Source organism: Puma concolor, chromosome B1 (genome assembly GCF_028749965.1).
Source record: "Puma concolor isolate L17-30 chromosome B1, mPumCon1.1.hap2, whole genome shotgun sequence".
NCBI lineage: Eukaryota > Metazoa > Chordata > Mammalia > Carnivora > Felidae > Puma > Puma concolor.
In genome coordinates, this window is record NC_141670.1 from 78,559,775 (window position 1) to 78,580,673 (window position 20,899).

General features: G+C 35.5%; 1 protein-coding gene across 2 annotated transcripts in view; it reads left to right on the top strand.

Moving 5' to 3' along the window:
- The window catches only part of IQCM (IQ motif containing M), a 461,312-nt gene that overhangs the window by 240,116 nt on the left and 200,297 nt on the right, over positions 1-20,899 (top strand). For both annotated transcript variants that reach the window (XM_025921378.2, XM_086704127.1), the window contains exon 10: positions 12,264-12,462. In XM_025921378.2, the coding sequence (XP_025777163.2) occupies positions 12,264-12,462 (199 nt within the window). The remainder of the gene's footprint in view (positions 1-12,263; positions 12,463-20,899) is intronic.

The window sequence follows — 20,899 nt, forward strand, 5'->3', positions numbered from 1 at the left end:
GTAATGAATTTTTTCCCTTTTTTTTTTTAGCTATTTGTAGCTTTTTTCCCCATTTCTACTACTTATTAGTATCTTTACTGTAATATCCAATAACCATTTCTCAAAACTGAAGTAATTATGTATCCCTTCTCCAAATCTTCTTTCTTATATTCCCTATCTCAGCTGGTAATGATACTATCCACCCTACACACAAGACCACCCAATCAGCCTATTATTTCTCTACCTGGTTGACAAAGATTTTATGAGAACCTTGAAAATTACCTTCCTGACATTCAGAAACATCATAAATAATAGCAATCTAGCAAAACAATACAAAAATAATAATAAAATTAAAACAAAGTAAAAGAAATTCAAGATGGCATGCCATTCTTTTTATACACATTCTGACTCTTGGCACCATTACTACTTTAATTATATACCATCCAGTTGGTAACTGATAAAATCTGGTCCATACTTACTGCTCCATACTTTACATATTTTTTTTTATTCTTTTCTCTTTGAAAGTGAAGACATTTACCGTTCTCCAGGATTCTCATATCACCTTCATCGTCCAGTTTCTCAAAGAGAGCAGATCAACAGATGAATCTGGAAAATTATTTGTCTGAGCCCAGAAAATTTAACTAAGAGGAGCTTCAGTTTTGTTTATGAAATCTTTCCAGTTTGAGTTCTCTTCTATGAGTATTTGTTCTGCCCTTTTTGGTATGATGGTCATTCTTATTGAGCAACATAGAACCAATGAGATATTGCATTGCCTGAGATACTGCATTTCCAGTAAACCCCAAGTCATGCCAAATGCTGCTGGTCCTCAGATCACACTTTGAGTAGCTAGCAAGAGGGTGTATTTGACTATGTCCAGTGTTCCCTTCAACTTCCAGCTCTGTCAATTCCTAGGATAAATTCACTGCTTTCTGCTAGGGTTATCAAGTTAATAGAGAGTAGTACCTTGATGGTACTCCAGCGCCATTATCTTGTGATATGAAGAAATCTGGGAAGATACCAGAGAACTGTATCTCCTGGGAAATGCTACCATCTCAAAACTCATACACCTTAAAGCCAAGTATTATCATTTGGCCAAATGTTTCCCAGTATTCCAGGCCTGCCTTCCTCAGGCCTATTCCTCACAAGTGTAAGAAGAGGACAAAGGTAGCTAAATATAGGTCAGATAATTGCCTCAATTATTTCTTTTCCCTGAAATCATTTTATGGTGCTTGGTGTGTCCTTTGTGCTGATCCTTCACCTATCTTAGCTTTCCCTGGCTTTTAGAATGTCTACTTTGGTCTGAATATTCAGGAACTGTTGGCCCCCTGCTTATGACTGTTGCCAACAGTTTTGAAACTTTCTCTTAGTTGTTAATTATGGAATTTTGGTGCCTTTTATTACTTACATTCCTGTGTAAGGATTCTACTCAAGAAAGCCATACACCCAAGCAGGAGCAAGGTCGGCAGTAGACCATTGGCAGCTTCGATCTCTGAATGTGTCCAGAATCCAGCATCGGTGAGAGTCACCAAGGATCATTAGGTCAGCACCATCTGGATTTTTCAATCTTGTCCAATTGGATGGAAATACATTACACCAGTAGGCAGGCCAAACAGTAACCACGTTCTGATAGCTGGATTCTCTGGTAAAACGGAGTTGGAGCATATTGGCTTAAGCTAGAAGCTGAATTGGGAACTTCTGCTTTCTTCTTTGAAATAGAGGTGGCTGAGAAATTAGAAAAGTCTTGAGTTTACTTTGTCTCTCATATGCATGGGTATTCTTGATTCCACCAGTGTCTGCTGAGGGATGTAGCAGTGAGCAAGGAAGAAACTGACTACATAGAATCAGTACCTGGGGGGAAAAATGGCTGAGCCTGATTAAAAGGGAAGCCCCTGTGAAGGTGTGATTCCTGCATGGAATCAGAACGAAAATGTCTGAGGAGCAACAAGCAGAATCATGGGAGGAAAAACACATATAAATTCCTATCTCTAAATCACAGTAATCCTGCCCACAAGCAAAATAAATGAATATCTCAAGCAGGGAAAATCAGATTTGCAATTAGTTTTTCATGGAAAAACTCACAGAGGGAGAGTGCGGAGGCAGAAACAAGGAGAAAGGGGGCTATGAAGTCCCTCTCTCTCTCCTGCAGGTTGCTCTGAAGACCATCCACGTTTCCTGACTTTCTAATAGAATTTGACCTGCCACTGTCTGACCATCACTCTTTGTGCCTGCCTGAGGGTCTCTGAATTCCTAGAAATGACAGTCCCTAAAACATATACGTGGTTGGGGCTAAAAGATTGAGAGTAATATCAGAAAATGATTTTAGAATCACCTGAATTCTATTCTAGGGACAAGTAATCTATGAACAGGCACCAGTCTTCATTGTGTGCCCTTTTTGAGCAGAGATGAGAGAGACAGATGGCAGTGGGTGGAGGCAACTCTCCTCCAGGACTGACTAAAGTTTGGGCCAGGAGCAGAGGGTCACCCCAAGAGAAATAAGCAAATTACTGTATTGGGAGAGTAGACAACTCATTTTCCTTATTTTTTAGATAAGCTCATGAAAAATTGACAATTCTGGTCACTGTGCCACAGAAAAATCAGCTCCTATTACACCTTTGGCATAAACTTCCTAGTCATTTCAGGCATCTTCAGGGTAAGTTTTCTCAGTGTCCTATGGATAAAATGAGTAGGCACAATAAAAAGGAGTTTTAAATGTTTGTATGAAAGAGAATTCTCTGAAAGTGCATCATAGATTACCTTGACCATAAAATCAGAATCAATGAAACTTGAACAAAAATAACATTTCCTTTCTACTTTTGTTTTTCTACTATGTAAAATGACAATTTCATTTTAATTCACAATAAATAAGTGCTCCTCCAAAATGTTTATATGTGAGGGAAAGAATGATTGTGGGGTGTTTTTTTTTTGAACTGAATTTGAACTTAGATATTTCCAAGTTGTTTTGAGGAAAAGCTTTTGATAAATTGATACCAAGCAGCAGCAGCAGTAATAATAAAACCCATCTTTCCCGAGATATGACAAAATTGGCTGGGAGAATTTCTTTAGGGTCAAGGAAAGAAAATCCTACCAACCCATTATATCACTTGCACTGCTGGATAGGTACTAGTTAGAGAACTTCAGGTAGTAAATAAACTAAAGCAAATACCCCCAGAAACTTTAATCTTTTAAATATTTATTTATTTTTGAGAGAGAGAGAGAGACAGACAGACAGACAGAGTGCAAGCAGAGGAGGGGCAGAGAGAGAGGGAGACACAGAATCCGAGGCAGGTTCCAGGCTCTGAGCTGCCAGCACAGAACCCAACGTGGGGCTCGAACCCATGGACTGCGGGATCATGACCTGAGGCTGAGTCAGATGCTTAACTGACTGAGCCTACCCACAGAGACTTCAGATAGAATGTCGACCCCACCCTTTAATATGATCTACTTTGAGAGATTGCTATGCTACCGGGAACAGCCAAAAATAAGAGGCGACTTGGTTTTGGGAGCATCTGGCAGGCTGACATCATGAGGAATGATCAAAATACAAAAGGAGTGTATAAAGAACAAAAGAAAATGCATTTCATTCAGATATTGAAACTAAACATTTTTCCTGAATTAAAGTGGTGTTATTTTCCACTTCAGGAGATTGCATCTTATTTTTAAAAGTCCCCGAAACCCTGGTCTGATTTTTGAAGTGTACAGGTTTTACAAATATGCAGCGCTAATCCCTTGGGAAGATTTGGAAATGAAGTATTAAATAGTATTAAGACAAGGGGCGCCTGGCAGTATCAGTCAGAAAAGCATGTGACTCTTGATCTAGGGGTCGTGAGTTCGGGCCCCACATTGGGTGTAGAGATTACTTAAAAATTTTAAATAGTATTGAGACTGTATTATTCATGGAAATGTAGTGCATCCCTGTTCTTAAAAATCTTTGTTTTTTAAAATCCCACTCTGAATTTAAATGCATTGTTTTCAAACTGAACAGACCTCATGTAGGGGATTAAAGGAGGCCACAAACTTATTTCACTCGTTACCCACATTGCTTTCAAATCTGGCATGCAGAGCACGAGGGCATCACATGTTTCTACTTCAAGGCTGCACGTACAGGAAACGAAAGCCCTCAACACAGCTTGGTAGCAGAGGATCCAAATCAGGGTAAATTGTGAAAATTATAACGAAATTGCAAAGCATTTGGACAAAGAGGCATGCTAGTCTAATCGGGAAAACAGTGATATTTACTTTCTGATAATGCAGGTTGGAAGAGGAATTGGGGGAGGGAAACATCACAAATCTCTTTTAATATATTTCTGAACTTGGCAACCTCAACTGGTTTTGTCACATATTTGCAGCTTAAAAAGTATTTGGCTTTTACAACAGCCAAAATAAGTACCCTTTAATCACTTTCAACCTATGAACAGATGGGCAAGCAGTGCTTTTATAAATGGAGCATACAAAATACTTCAATATCAGCCAAAACTAATTAGTAGCAATATCTGAACCAAACTCTAAAACTGATTTAGTGTTTAATATATATTACCATATAAGCATTAGTAGTTGAAAGGAAATTCCCTGTTCAAATGTTTGCCAAGCTCAGTATCTAATGTTCAGACATGATTAACTTACTAATTAACTTATTGTATCTTTTCTCACATGTAATCTTGCTTAATGATTTCTTCTCTCACTGAAAACTACTTGATTTCATACCGTGATCATAGATTTGTCAAACTTCAAATGAAAAAGTCAAATTCAGCTATTCAAGCCATCCATGGTCTTTCTCTCAATCTTTCTTAGGGTGACTTTAGCAGGAGGTGGCTTGAGGACAAAGCAGTTGGTCTCTTCAATGAGGAAAACTGTTTTTATATCTAGCCTCTAATGACTTACATATTTATCTTCATAAAGATTTTCCAGAAGAACTTTATAGAGACTCTTCAGTTGGCTAAGAATCTGTAAAAATGAGAATTCTCTCCATATCAGAATTGTGTTAAGACATTGTGAAAGAAGATAAATTTTTAAATTTCATTTAGACGGTAAGCACAGGATAGTTCCTACTGATTCTCTAATAAGAGGTCACTTGTCCTCCATATATTTGGCAGTCACAATGCATCTCCCCTATCTTAGTATATGTTGTATGGCTGTATCTTTTCAGTACTGCTATAACAAACAAAAGAAGAGAAACCTAGAGCCAGTCACCCAAATCATCCTAACAATTGAGGATTGGGGAAATCAGGACATGATTTTGTTCTCTTTTGATTTTATTACATACAAGGCAAGGAGGACTTTGAATTCTGACTATGCTAATTACACCTTCATGATCTTTGGAAGTCACCTAATTTCTCTTGCATCAATGGATGAAATCATAATAGTAACATTTATCCAATAAAATTATTATTTTTAACATTTTTATTTATTAATTGTTTTAGAGGGAGAGGGCACGAGTGAGTGCATGAGCAGGGCAGGGGCAGAGATAGAAAGAGAATCTTAAGCAGGATCCATGATCAGTGGAGGTGGATGTGGGGCTAGACCTCACGACACTGGGATCATGACCTGAACCAAAGTTCAGTTGCACACTCAACTGAGTCACTCAGGCGCCCATCCAATAAAACTATTTTCAGGATTAAGGGAGAAAGTATATCTGAAACAAATGTTTAATAAAATATTGCTGCTGCTACTACTGCTATTAATGGATTTAATTATTATATATTTATTTTTTTGTTGTACAATGCATATTAGTTTACATAAAATATAAAAACAGAGAACAAGAAATAAATACAGTTGACAATTGGACAACATGGAGATTAGGGTGCTGACTCTCCCGTAGAATAAAAATTTTGCATATAGCTTTTTGACTCCCTCAAAACTTAACTACTAATTTTCTGTTGACCAGAAGCCTTACTGGTAATAAAAAGTCAATTGACACATATTTTGTATGCTAAATGTATCATATACCATATTCTTACAATATAGTAAGCTGGAAAAGATGTTATTAAGCAAATCAGAAGGGAAGAGAAAATACATATATAGTACTGTACTATATTGAAAAAATCCACATATAAGTAGACCTGCACAGTTCACACCCATGTTGTTCAATAGTCAGTTGTAACCATTTCTATTAAACCTAAGGTTTTCGGGGTGCCTGGGGGGCTCAGTCGGTTAAGCGTCCGACTTCAACTCAGGTTACGATCTCATGGTCCGTGAGTTCGAGCCCCTTGTCGTGCTCTGGGCTGATGGCTTAGAGCCTGGAGCCTGCTTCCGATTCTGTGTCTCCCTCTCTCTCTGCCCCTCCCCCATTTATGCTGTCTCTCTCTGTCTCAAAAATAAATAAATGTTAAAAAAAAGTTAAAAAAAATAAACCTAAGGTTTTCTTTACAACATACTGTTTAATCATGGATTTGCATTTTATTGGAGGAGTTAATGCATCAGAATCTATGAGGAAAGACCCTGAGCAGGAGTTCTTTGAAAATATTTCTTAGATGCCTCACTTGATTCAGAACCACTGCATTAATACAGTCACTAATAATATTTAGCATGTTTGTTTCTGGACTTATTTATATACATCATTTAGAAAATAATGTTGCAATCATATAATGCATATAATTTAATGTCTTCATTCTCTTAATCCTTTTTTGGAATCGTAAGCACTTAAGTTATTACATAATGTTCATAAATATCACTTTTATGACCTCATAATTTATTGACTGGATATAATACAGTTTACTTAGATATTTGTTTCTGGATTTCTCCCATGATAAGCAAAACTATGATTGATATTTTTATACATATAACTATTTTAGAGATTAGTTTAGAGAGAACTATATGCATACTTTGTTTTGCTGTGCTTCACTTTATTGCATTTCACAGTAGCATTTTTTTTTTTTTTTTTTTGCAAAATGAGGGTTTGTGGCAACCCTGTGTTGAGCAGTTTTTCCAACAGCATTTGCTCACTTCATGTGTCTGTGTCATATTTTGGTAATTTTTTCAATATTTCAAACTTCTTAATAATTATTGTATTTGTTATGGTTCTGCGGTCAGTGATTTTTGTTGTTCCTATTGTAATTGTTTTGGGGTGCCACAGAACACACCCAAAATCCATAAATGTGGTGTTCTGACTGCTCCACCAACTGGATGTCCCGTGTCTCCTCTCCTCAGACCTGCCTGTTCCCTGAGACATAACAAGATTGAAATCAGATCATTTAATAAGTGAAAGGAAGTGTTGAACATCCCTCACTTTAGGTCAAAAGCTAGAAATGATTAAGCTTAGTGAGGAAGGCATGCCGAAAGCCCAGGTAACCTGAAAGCTCGGCCTCTTGTGCCACACAGCCAAGTTGTGAGTGCAAAGGAATTGTTCTTAAAGGAGATGAAAAGTGCTACTCCAGCGAACACATCAATGATAAGAAAGTGAAGCAGTCTTATTGCTGAGAGGGAGAAAGTTTGAGTGGTCTGAGTAGAAGATTAAGCCAGCTACAATATTCCCTTAAGCCAAAGCCTAACTAATCCAAAGCAAGGCCCTAACTCTCCTCAATTCTATGAGAGCTAACAGAGGTGAGGAAGCTGCAGAAGAAAAGTTGGAAGCTAGCAGAGGTTGGTTCATGAGGTTTAAAGAAAGAAGCCATCTCAGTGACATCAAAGGGCAAGGTGAGCCAGCAAGTGCTGATGGAGAAGCTGGAGCAAGTTCCCCAGCAGGTCTAGCTGAGACCGTTCATGAAGGTGGCTACACCAACCAACAGATTTTCATTGTAAATGAAGCAGCCTTGTATGGGAAGAAGATGCCATCTAGGACTTTCATAGCTGGAGAGGAGAAGTCAATGCCTGGCTTCAAAGGACAGGCTGACTCTTGTTAGGGGTGAATGCAGCTGGTGAGTTTAAGTTGAAGCCAATGATTATTTACCATTCTTAAAGTCTTAGAACCCTTAGTAATTATGTTAAATCTACTCTGCCTGTGCTCTATAAGTGGAACAATAAACCTTGAATAACAGAACATCTGTTTGTAACATGGTTTACTAAATATTTTAAGCCCAGAGTTGAGATCTACTGCTCAGAATTAAAGATTCCTTTCAAAATATTCCTGTTCACTGACAATTTACCTGGTCACCCAAGAGCCCTGATGGAGATGGTCAATGAGATGAATGTTGTTTTCATGCCTGCTAACATGGTATCTCTTCTGTAGGCTATGGGTCATGGACTGATTTAGACTTTTAAGTGTTATTGTGTAAGAATTACATTTTGTAAGGCTCATGCTGCTGTAGATAGTGATTCCTTGGATGGATCTGGTAAAGTCAATTGAAAACGTTCAGGAAAGGATTCGCCATTCTAGGTGCCATTAACCATATTTGTGATATCATGGGAAGAAGTCAAAATAGTGACATAAATGGGTTAGAAGTTTATTCCAACCCTCATGGAAGACGTTAGGAATTCAAGACTTCAGAGAGGAGGTGCAGATTTTCACCACATTGCAGATGTGGTGAAAATAGCAAGGGAACTAGAATTAGAAGTGGAGCCTGAAGATGTGACTGAATTGCTGTGTTCTCACAATGAAACTTGAACCGATGAGGAATTGCTTCTTAAGGATGAGCAAAGAAAGTGGTTTCTTTTTTTTTTGTTTAAAAAAGCCCTAAATTTTATTTGAGAGAGAAAGAGCAGGCAGGGTAGAGGGGCAGAGGGGGAGAGAGAGAGAGAGAGAGAGAGAGAGAGAGAGAGAATGAATCCCAAGCAGGCTCCACTCTGTCAGTGCAGAGCCCGACGCTGGACTCAGTCCCACAACTCTGGGATCATGAGCTGAGCCGAAATCAAGAGTCAGATGCTCAATCAACTAAGCCACCCTGATGCCCCAGAATGTTGTTTCTTAAAATGGAATCTAATCCTGGTGGACATATTGTGAAGATTGTTGAAATGACAAAGAATTTTAAATTAAGGTATGCACATTTTGTTTTAGACATAACACTATTGCACACTTAGTAGACAATGATATAGTGGAAATATAACTTTTATATGCACCGGAAACCAACAAATTAATTTGACTCATTTTATTGCAATATTCACATTGATATTCACTGTTGTGCAGTGGTCTCGAATTGAACCTACTAATATCTCCAAAATATGTAGGCAGGCTCTGAATGGCTGAAAATATACTTTTTGGGAGACATTTAAAACAATAGGATGTCTAAGAATTTTGAGTTTTGAGCCAGCAGGCTTGTGAGCTAATGGTCCTACCCTGATATAAGAACAACGTAGGGGCCAATATACAAAAAACCATCTTTGGTTCAGTTATATAACTATGCCAAACATACTTTACCATTTCTAGCATCCCTCCTTTTATATAGTGAAGAAGAAAATCTTTGGTGTGGTCCTGCAGCCATCTGGGACACCCAGAAGATAGCTTAAAATATATAATAATAGTTTATTTTTACGTTTGGAGTTTGAACTTGGAGAAACAATATTGGAAAGAATTGTTAGAGGAGCCAAGATTATGAGCAATTCATTGGTTCCTTTAGAGTAAAACAATAGTAACACAGCCACCATAACATTAAATATTAGGAATACCAGATTTTGCAAGCAGTAGATCACAAAGAAAAAAAAAGATAATTACGATAGAATATTTTTGTGATATAAGTAACTTTTATTTTCCAGGCACACTATATTGAAGGCATTAAATGGTTTTTCCTTTGTTAAATTAAGAGCAGAATGGATTCAAAACTCAGTCTGTCAATGCAACAGAAAGTAAATCAAACTCCAATCTTATTCTTTTTGTATACCACTTAAATAACATTTTATAGTCAAGGATTCACAAGCATTTCTCTTTTTTATGATTAAACTTACCAAAATTGACTTGGTAAAAATTTGATATATTTTATAGCTTTTCAAATCCATTATTTGTTAATATAATTCACTTTACATCAAGCCTTCTATAAATTATACTTCAACTTCAAATTTCCCTTTCTATTAGTTTTAGCATTCCAGTTATTTAGAGATGTACTATTGATCAAGAGTGTATGTCTAAAGCCTAAGATAAAACTTATTTCTTGTTAAGTTGATAAAAACAGACAAAACATATCCATCATTCTGTACATGTTTGCATTTCTTCATAATTATTTTACTTAATATAGTTCTAATCACTCATTTTAACTATAGCTTTTAACCAAAATAACTAATTTCAGTTTCAGTTCTCTCTCTTACACACACACACACACACACACACACACACACACACACACACTTTTCAGGGGGTAACTAAGAACTCTGTGACATTCAAGGCAACTTTAGAGACCAGCAGAATACTCGTGCTTCAACAGTACACATCACACATCAATTTACAATCATACATACCCGTTTAAGATTTATTTATCTCTTCTTGTTGGAACATGGAACTTAGGGTATACACTTGGCACACTTGGGTATTTCTATGACAATTCTCTTAATTCTTCTGACAGAAAGGAAAAAAGTTAGGAAATCAGAATTCTCTAGATTTCACAGTAGGTCTTTAAACTCTGGATAAGCCAGAACTAATCATTAACATTTTGTCTACATCACTAGTTTTTTCATACATTGAGGTCATTCATCAAAATTGCTATATCAACCAAGCAAAAATCCTCTTATAAGGCAGAGCTCTCTTTTCTAAGCTATTCAAAATCAATATTAATTTAAAGAAAAAACCCCTGAAAGATATACTTCCTTTTCTTTGCCTTTTAGTGTAGTTTTGTCTAAATAAGATATTTCTTCAGAACACAAAATGATATAGTATTGACTCATTAATCTAAAAAAAGTTTTCTCAAGAAAGAGAATGAGAGAAAGGACCAGCCATAGATACAAAAGAACTACAGTTACAAGAACGTTGTACAAAGCTAACTTCTTTTCTTTTGCAAGGAGAGTGAGAACTTTTTTTTTCATTTATACACACAAGCACAAAGAGAATAAACAGCCTTAATTCTACATCCTTAGCTATAGGTGAAAAGTAGATATGGAACCCAGTTTTCTGTGCCTGAACAAATTTCATTTGTCAGTTGTGGCTTCTTGGGAATAGGAATGTCAGGGAGTCAAAGAAGATACTTGTTATGACAGTCTCTTGATAGGGAGCTGATCTCCATTCTAGTTGGCACAAAATTGACTCTTAAATGTTTTTAGCTATACTGGTGTTCAAACTACATGTAATACAAGGCGTATCATAAACTTTAAGACTAACATAAAAGAATAAATGAAAAAGACTGAGCTGTCATTTACCATCTACCACCCGACAGAGACTAGATGTCTGCGTGAAATAATCAAAATCAGACTCCCAACATTTCAGTTACCACGGGAAGAACAATAATGTCCATTGTACAAAATAGAACAGGACTCCTCATGAATCAGCATAATGCAGACATCAAAATAAACTCCAGAGGAAAGAAAATGCAGAAACAGAGCCATGATATTCACTCTGGGAATCAAGAAAGTTGGGCCCAGGATCCAGATATCTATATACAGTGTACTTTTTAGGGCCAAGACTCAGTTCTGTCTGGTGTATGAATCAACCTGGGCAACTCATTGGAATTTCAGCTGTGAAACATGCAGAAACCAAAGTAATGAAGAGGAAAAAAAAGATTTTTATATGCTAAAAATTGCAGGGAAACTATACTTTGAACTTTGGAAGACTTTGAAAAAACTAACTGCCACATAAAGAATACACCATATATAAATGAAAAAAGCAGACACGAGATTACAGACAGTCTGTCCATGGTAGAAAGTCTGCAGTTTTCTCACAAATTTTCATCACTGCAAGGCCCATCCACATCAGTATGTCAGGGTTTATAATGGTTTCCATTATGGTCACTTGCTTCTGTGATCCTATAGTCCATGACGTTACCACTACACTACCATGCCTTTTGATAGAGAGCATTCGGAAAATAAAATCACTTTTCAGATTGTGTCTGATAAGCAGCGTATCAGTGCCAAATAATTTTGAAGTAGTCTTTATTTTGACTAACTATATGACTAACTCTGTTATATGAAAACATTTTGTTCCTCAAATGTTATATCTCTTTCTTGAATAGTTATGGATAAGCTTTGACAAATATGCTTTCTTTTGGATTTGCTTTCTTTAGAAGGTTAATTTTGTACATATTACGTTGATTCTGGCATATTGAAACTTATTTGGAGAACCCTGTTGACATGTTCAGGTGATCTGTATGAAATCTATGTACAAATAATAATACATTTCCTATTTCAGTATATTTATCATTGAAATGAACTTAAGACTTTTCAGAAGTGATTATTTTTCTTATTAACTACACTAAGAAAGTTTTATATTTTATTTTTAGGTCAAAATCTATTCTAACTAAAAGTGGTAAACTTGACAATAAAGTTAAAAGAATTGGACCACACATAGAAATCTTCCAAGTGTTCCGGGAAAGGAACAAATTCATAAATACCAAAAAAATAGTGAAAATGATCACCATCATGCAGGCCTATGTCAGAGGGTGGCTGGAACGCAGAAGATACCAGAGAATAATGATCAAGGTAAAGCATATGTTAAATATAATGTGTGTAAATTTTCTTGTGTAGATTTTGAATAGTCACCTCGTCAATGTATCTATGATTTTCTAAATAAAATTCTGACTGCATTCTTTGCATTGAAAAAAACGCTATGAATAATCTATTCTGACAGTTTCAGATTTTGTCAAACTGGAGAATCTAAGCAAAAGGACTAGTTTATACTTAACCCAGTATTTTGGGACCACTTTTATGCTAAGGCCAGGACTGTCTATCTTTGTTCTAATTTTGTTTCTCCTTTTTGCTGTTTATTCTCTGCATAAAGCAACTTTCTTTCACTTCCCACACCCCTTGATACGGTTGTATTGCATATACATTCAACTCAAAAAGAACTATACATACAACACACATGTACACACACACATCTGAGAAACTTTTATAAGCAGCAGTCCTGACTTTCAAAACAAATATTTAGGACTTATTTTGTCTGTGACAATGCAGAAGAACCTGATTGGATGGATCTTGGCAGACTTCTGAGAGGATCCTAAAATATCCTCACCTCGAGGGCTAAAGTTTTACCACTCACAAGGAATTTGTGAAGCCAACTACAAATAGAAGAATAGGTCAGGAGTGCCCTCTTAAATTCCTAGCACTTCTGGGAGGAGCCTTCTTGAATGGCCTTGTGGTGGACACTCCAAATGCATTTCTCTGAGAACTCAGAGATGCTGTTAGAAGGCAATCCATCTGCCTATATTTGTGTGTGTGTGTGTATATATATATATATATATATATATATATATATATATATACACCCATAATACATGTATGTAGTTCTGATGATTAAATGTGATAACACATGTAAAAATTTAACAAAAAGGTAAAATTTCCATATAATTAATATTTCAATATTTCATTAATTCTGTGAGGTAACAGTTTTATCCATTTTATAAGTGGAGAAACTGAAGCTCAGAGAAATAAAGCTGGTTGCTCAAAGTAACACTGCTGGTAAGTGACAGAGGTAGAACTCAAACTCATGTCTGTCTGACTCCAAAGCCAATCTTATTCTATATATCATATCATCTACTGAACTATTATGGCTGATTCGTCCCTAATCTGATCTAAAGCCATATCGAGACCTATCTCTCTAACTAAAAATTCAGGCATTAAATTGCCCACTTGAAAGGTCCATAATTAAATCAAACTTCACATAGCCTTAAATGAATTTGTTTTCATACTTCACAAAGCTCTTCCTTTCCTTTATTGTTTTAAATTTTATTGAGGAATAATTGACATATAACATTATAGTGCTTTCAGGTGTACAGCATAATGATTTGGTATTTGATTACGTTGCAAAATGATCACCACAATAAGCCTAGTACCATCCATCACCATATGAAGTTAATTTTCAGGATTTATTCTCTTGGCAACTTTCAAGTGTGCTCTATGATATTATTGAGTGTGGGCTATTATAGTCACCATGTCTTATTTATTTTATAACTTGAAGTTTTTACCTCACTTCCTTTACCTGTTTCATCTACTCCCTAGTTCTCCTCTGGCAACCACTTCTTTTCTCTTAATCTATGGTTTTGTTTTTATTTTGTTTGTTCATTTGTTTTTTAAATTTCACATGTACGTGAAATCCTATGGTATTATCTTTCTCTGACTTACTTCACTTAGCATAATTCCTATGTTATCCATCCATGTTACCACAAATGGAAAAATTTCATTCTTTTTTTAAATTGAAGAATCATTGACGTATGACATTGTATTAGTTTCTGTTGTACACATAGTGATGCAATATTTATATAAGTTATGAAAAGTTTACCACAGTAAGTGTTATCATCTGTCCCCATACAAAGTTGTTACAATATCATTGACTGTGTTCCCTATGCTATACGTTACATCTCTGTGTATTATTTATTTTATAACTGGAAGATTTTACCTCTCAATCCCCTTCACCGGTTTTGTCCATCTGCTTGCACTCCTCCCCTCTGGCAACCATTAATTTATTCTTTGTATCTATGAGTTGGTTTATGCTTTGTTTTGTTTGTTCATTTGTTTTATAGTAGAGTCCGTATATCAGTGAAATAATACAATATTTGCCTTTCTTTGACTGACTGATTTCACATAGCATAATACTCTCTAGGTCCATCCATATTGTTGAAAATGGCAAGATTTTATTCTTTTTTATATCTGAATAATAATCCATTGTGTGTGTGTGTGTATGTATGTGTGCACACACATATACATCTATTAATGGGCATTTAGGTTGCTTCCATATCTTGGCTATTGTAAATAGAGCTGCAATGAACAGAGAGGTGCATATACTTTGAATTAGTATTTTAATTTTCTTTGAAAAATACCAACAGTGGAATTGTTGGATTGTATAGTAGTTATGTTTTTAATTTTTTGAGGAACATCCATATTATTTTCCACAGTAGCCATACCAATTTACATTCCTACCAATAATGCACAAGGGTTCCCTTTTCTCCACATCCTCACTGATACTTGTTATTCCTTATCTTTTTGATAGTAGCCATTCTGACATGTGTGAGGTGATATCTCATTGTGGTTTTGATTTGTATTTCCCTGGTGATGAGTGCTGTTGAGCATCTTTTCATGTATCTATTGGCCATCTGTATGTCTTCTTTGGGAAAATATCTATTCAGGTGCTCTGCCCATATTTTAATTGGATTTTTTTATACTGAGTTGTATGAGTTATTTATATATTTCGGGTGTTAACCCCTTATCTGATATGTCATTTGCAAACAATTTCTCTGATTCATTAGGTTGCTTTTTCATTTTGTTGATCTTTTCCTTTGCTGTGAAGAAGTTTTTTAGTTTGAGGTAGACCCATTTGTTTATTTTGGCTTTTGTTGTCATTGTCTGAGGAGACAGATCTAAAAAATATTGCTAAGACCAATATTCAAGAGCTTACTACCTGTGTGTTCACCTAGGAATTTTATGTTTTCAGGTTTCACTTAAGTCAATAATACATTTTGAATTTATTTTTGTTTATGGTGTAAGAAAATGAACCAGTTTCATTCTTTTGCATGTAGCTGTTCAGTGTTCACATCATTTACTGAAGAGACTGTCTTTTTTTCATTGTATATTCTTATCTCCATTATCATAGATTACTTGACCATGTAAGTGGGTTTATTTCTGGGCTGCCTATTCTATTCTTTTGATCTTTGTATTTGTTTTGATCAGTGAAGCTTTGTAGCATAGTTTGAAATCCTGGAGCATGATACCTCCAACTTTGTTCTTCTTTCACAGGATTGTTTTTTGGTTATACAGAGTTGTTTGTGTTCCATACAGATTTTAGGATTATTTGTTCTAGTTCTGTGAAAAATGCTGCTTGTATTTTGATAGGGATTATAATGAATTTGTAGATTACTTTGGGTATTATGGACATCTTAACAATATTAATTCTTACAATCCATGAGCATAGTATATATTTGCATTTGTTTGTGTCATCTTCAGTTTCTTTCATCAATGTCTTACAGTTTTTAAGGTACAGTTATTTCACTTCCTTGGTTAAACTTATTTATATGTGAAATCTGGAAGAAATGGATAAATTCCTAGGAACATATAAAACCACAACTCTAACAGGAAGAAATAGAAAATTTGAACAGACTTATAACCAGTAAAGAAATTGAATCAGTAACCAAAAGTCTCCCAACAGATAAGAGTCCAGTGCCAGATGGTTTCCTAGGGGAATTACCAAATATTTAAAGAAGAGCTAATACTTATTCTTTTGAAACTGTTCCAAAAAATAGAAATGGAAGGAAAACCTCCAAACTTATTCTATGAGGCCAGCATTACCTTGATTCCAAAACCAGTAAAGACCCATCCTAAAAAGGAGAATTACAGACCAATATTCCTGATGAACATGAATGCAAAAATTCTCAAGATACCAGCAAATTGAATCCAACAGTATAGTAAAAGACATATTAACTGTGATCAAGTGGGATTTATTTCTGGGCTGCAGTGGTGTTTTAATATTCAGAAGTCAATCAATGTGATACTCCACATTAATAAAGTAAAAGGTATGAACCATAAGATCCTCTCAGTAGATACAGAAAAAAACATTTGACAAAATACAGCATCCTTTCTTGATAAAAACCCTCAAGAAAGTAGAGATAGAACATCATAAAGGCCATACACGAAAGACCCACGGCTAGTATCATCCTTAATGGGGAAAAACTAGAGCTTTTTCCCTAAGGTCAGGAACACAATAGGGATGTCCAGTTTCACCGCTGTTGTTCCACATAGTACTGGAAGTCCTAGCCTCAGCAATTAGATAACAAAAAGAAATAAAAGGCATCCAAATTGACAAGGAAGTCAAACTTTCACTTTACAGATGACATGATACTCTGTGTGGAAAACCCAAAAAACAACACCAAAAAAATTGCTAGAACTGATACATAAATTCAGTCAGGTCACAGGATATAAAATTAATATAAATAAATCAGCTGCATTTCCATATACAATAATGAAGTAGCAGAAAGAGAAATCAAAGAATCGATCCTATTTACAACTGCACCAGAAACCATAAGATAACTAGGAATAAACCTACCCAAAGAGGTAAAAGATCTGTACTCTCAAAACTATAGAACACTTATGAAAGATATTGAAGAAGACATAAAGAAATGGTAAAACATTCCATACTCATGAATTGCAAGAACAAATATTGTTAAAATTTCTATACTACCCAAAGCAGTCTACAAATTCAGTGCAATCCCTATCAAAATCACCAGCATTTTTCATAGAGCTAGAACAAAGAGTTCTAAAATTTGTATGGAACCAGGAAAGACCCTGAATAACCAAAGTAATGTTTAAAAAGGAAAGCAAAGTGAGAGGCATTACAATTCCAGAATTTGAGCTGTATTACAAAGCTGTAATCATCAAGACAGTATGGTACTGGCACAAAAACAGACACATACATCAATGGAACAGAATGGAGTACCCAGAAATGGACCTACAACTATATGGTCAACTAGTCTTAAACAAAGCAGGAAAGAATATCCAGTGGAAAAAAGACAGTGTTGGGAAAACTGGATACATGCAGAAGAATGAAACTGGACCACTCTCTCATACCATACACAAAAATAAACTCAAAATGGATGAAAGACCTAAATGTGAGACAGGAAACCATCAAAATCCTAGAGGAGAACACAGGCAGAAACCTATTTGATGTCAGCCATAACAACTTCTTACTAGACACGTCTCCAGAGGCAAGGGAAACAAAAGCAAACATGAACTATTGGGACCTCACCAAGATAAAATGACACTTCTGCACAGCAAAGAAAATAATCAACAAAACTAAAAGGCAGCCTGCAGAATGGGAGAAGATATTTGCAAATGACATACCAGATAAAGGGCTAATATCCAAAATCTATATAGAACTTATCAAACTCAACACCCAAAAACCAAATAATCCAGTTAAGAAATGGGCAGAAGACACGAGTAGATACTTCTCCATAGAAGACACACAAATGATGAACAGACACATGAAAAAATGCTCAACATCACTCACCATTAGGGAAATACAAATCAAAACCACAATGAGATACCACCCCACACCTGTCAAAATGGCTAAAATGAACAACTAAGGAAACAAAAGATATTGGTGAGGGTGTGGGAGAAAGGGGAAAGGAGAACCCTCTTGCACTTTTGATGGGAATACAAACTGGAGCAGCCACTCTGGAAAACAGTGTGCAGGGTCATTAGAAAGTTAAAGATAGAACTACCCTATGACCTAGTAGTTATACTACTAGGTATTTACCCAAAGGATACAAAAATGCTGATTCAAAGAGGCACATGCACCCAAGAGGCTATCAACAATAGCCAAACTGTGGAAAGAGCCTAAATGTCCATTGATTGATGAATGAATAAAGAGGAAATGGTATATATATATACAATGGAGTATTTAAAAAAATTTTTTTAATTGTTCTTGAGAGAGACAGAGAGTGACAGCGTGGGAAGAGCAGAGAGAGAAGGAGACACAGAATCTAAAGTAGGCTCCAGGCTCTGAGCTGTCAGCACAGAGCCTGACGTGGTGCTCAAACTCATGAATTGTGAGATCATGACCTGAGCCGAAGTCAGACACGTAACCGACTGAGCCAGCCAGATGCCCCTATACAATGGAGTATTATTCAGCCATTAAAAACAATGAAATCTTGCCATTTATAATGACATTAATGAAACTAGAGTATATTATGCTAAGTTAAATAAGCCAGTCAGAGAAAGACAAATACCATATGAGTTCACTCATACATGTAATTTAAGAAGCAGAACAGATAAACATAGGGGAAGGGAAGGAAAAGTAAAATAAAATAAAAACATAGAGGGAGTCAAACCATAAGAGACTCTTAACTATGGAGAACAAACTAAGGGTTGCTGGGGGGAAATGTGTGGGGGGGGGGGATGGCCTAAACGGGAGATGGGCATTAAGAAGGGCACTTGTTGTGATGAGCACTGACTGTTATATGTAAGTGATTAATCACTAAATTCCATTCCTGAAACCAGTACTACACTATATGTTAACTAACTAATTTAAATAAAATCTTGGGAATAAAAGATTATTTCTAGGTATTTTATTCTCTCGGATGTACTTATAAATAAGATTGGTTTCTTAATTTCTTTTTCTGATAGCTTGTTATAACTATAAAGAAAAACAACATATTTCTATATATTGATTTTGTAGCCTGCAACTTTACTGAATTCATTTATTAAATCTAATAGTATTTTGGTAGAGTCTTTATGTTTTTATTTTCTTTTTAAAAAAATTTTAATGTTTATTTTTGAATGAGAGAAAGCACAAACAGGGGGAAGGGCAGAGAGAGAGGGAGACAGACTCTGAAGCAGGCTCCAGGCTCTGAGCTGTCAGCTCAAAGCCCAGTGCAAGGCTTGAACTCACAAACCATGAGATCATGACCTGAGCTGAAGTTGGACACAATGGACTAAGCCACCCAGGTGCCCCAATGGTTTTCCATATATAGTATCATGTCATCTGCAAATGGTAACGATTTTACTTCTTCTTTTCCAATTTGCAAGCCTTTTATTTCCTTTTTTTTTTCTTTCCCCTAATTGCATGACTACGACTTCTGATACAGTGTTGAATAAAAGTGGTGAGAGTGGGCCTCTTTCCCTGTTCCTGATCTTCCAGGAAAGCTTTTGGCTTTTCACTGTTGAGCATATTTTAGCTATAGGTTTGTTATATATGACCTTCTTATTATGTTGAGGTATGGACCCTTTATACCCACTTTACTGAGATTTTTTTTTATCATAAATGGACATTGAATGTTATCAAATGCTTCTACATCTACTGAGATGATCATATGAATTTTATCCTTCATTTTGTTAATGTGGTGCAACAGGTTGATTGATTTATGGGTGTTGAAACATTCTTGTATCCCTGGAATAAATTTCACTTGATCATGGTATATGATCATCTTAATGTATTGTTGAATTCAGTGCTAATATTTTGAGAATTTTGGCATTTATGTTCTTTAGGGACAGTGGCCTGTGATTTCTCTTTTCTTTCTTTCTTTCTTTCTTTCTTTCTTTCTTTCTTTCTTTCTTTCTTTCTTTCTTTCTTTCTTCTCTCTCTCTTTCTCTCTTCTTTCTTTGTTTCTTCTTTCTCTCTCTTTTCTTTCTTTCTTTCTTTCTTTCTTTCTTTCTTTCTTTCTCTCCCTCCATCTCTCTTTTCTCTTCTCTTCTCCTCTTTTCTTTTCTTTTCTTTTCTTTTCTTTTCTTTTCTTTTCTTTTCTTCTTTCTTTACCTTCTCTGGTTTTGGCATCAGGGTAGTACTCCTTTCATAAAGTGAGTTCGAAAGTGTTCATTCCTTTAATTTTCTGGAAGAGTTTGAGAAGTATAGGTATTAAATCTTCTCTGAATGTTTGGTAGAATTCACCAGTAAAGCTATCTAGTCTTGGACTTTTGTTTTTTGGGAGGTTTTTGACTTTCAATATCCTCACTATTAACTGATATATTCATATTTTCTGTGTTTTCCTGATTCACTCTTGAAAGATTGTATGTTTGTAGGAATTTATCCACTTCTTCTAGTTTGTCCAGTTTGTTGGCATATAATTATTCACAATAGTCTTATTCTTGGTATTTTTTGTGGTATCAGTTGTAAGTTTTTTCATTTCTCATTTTATTTGAGTTTTCTTTTTTTTTTCCTCATGGTAAGTCTAGCTAAATGTTTGTCAATTTTTGTTTATCTTTTTAAAGAACCAGCTCTTACTTTTATTGATCTTTTATATTATCTTTTTAGTATCTATTTTACTTATATCTGCTCTGATCTTTATTATTTCCTTCTTTCTACTAACTTGACACTTCACTTTTTCTTCTTTTATTCCTTTAGGTGCAAAATTAAATAGTTTATTTGAGATTTTTCTTGTTTTTTTGTGTTGTCTTGTTTTGTTTTTTGGTTTTTGGTTTTTGTTGAGGTAGGCCT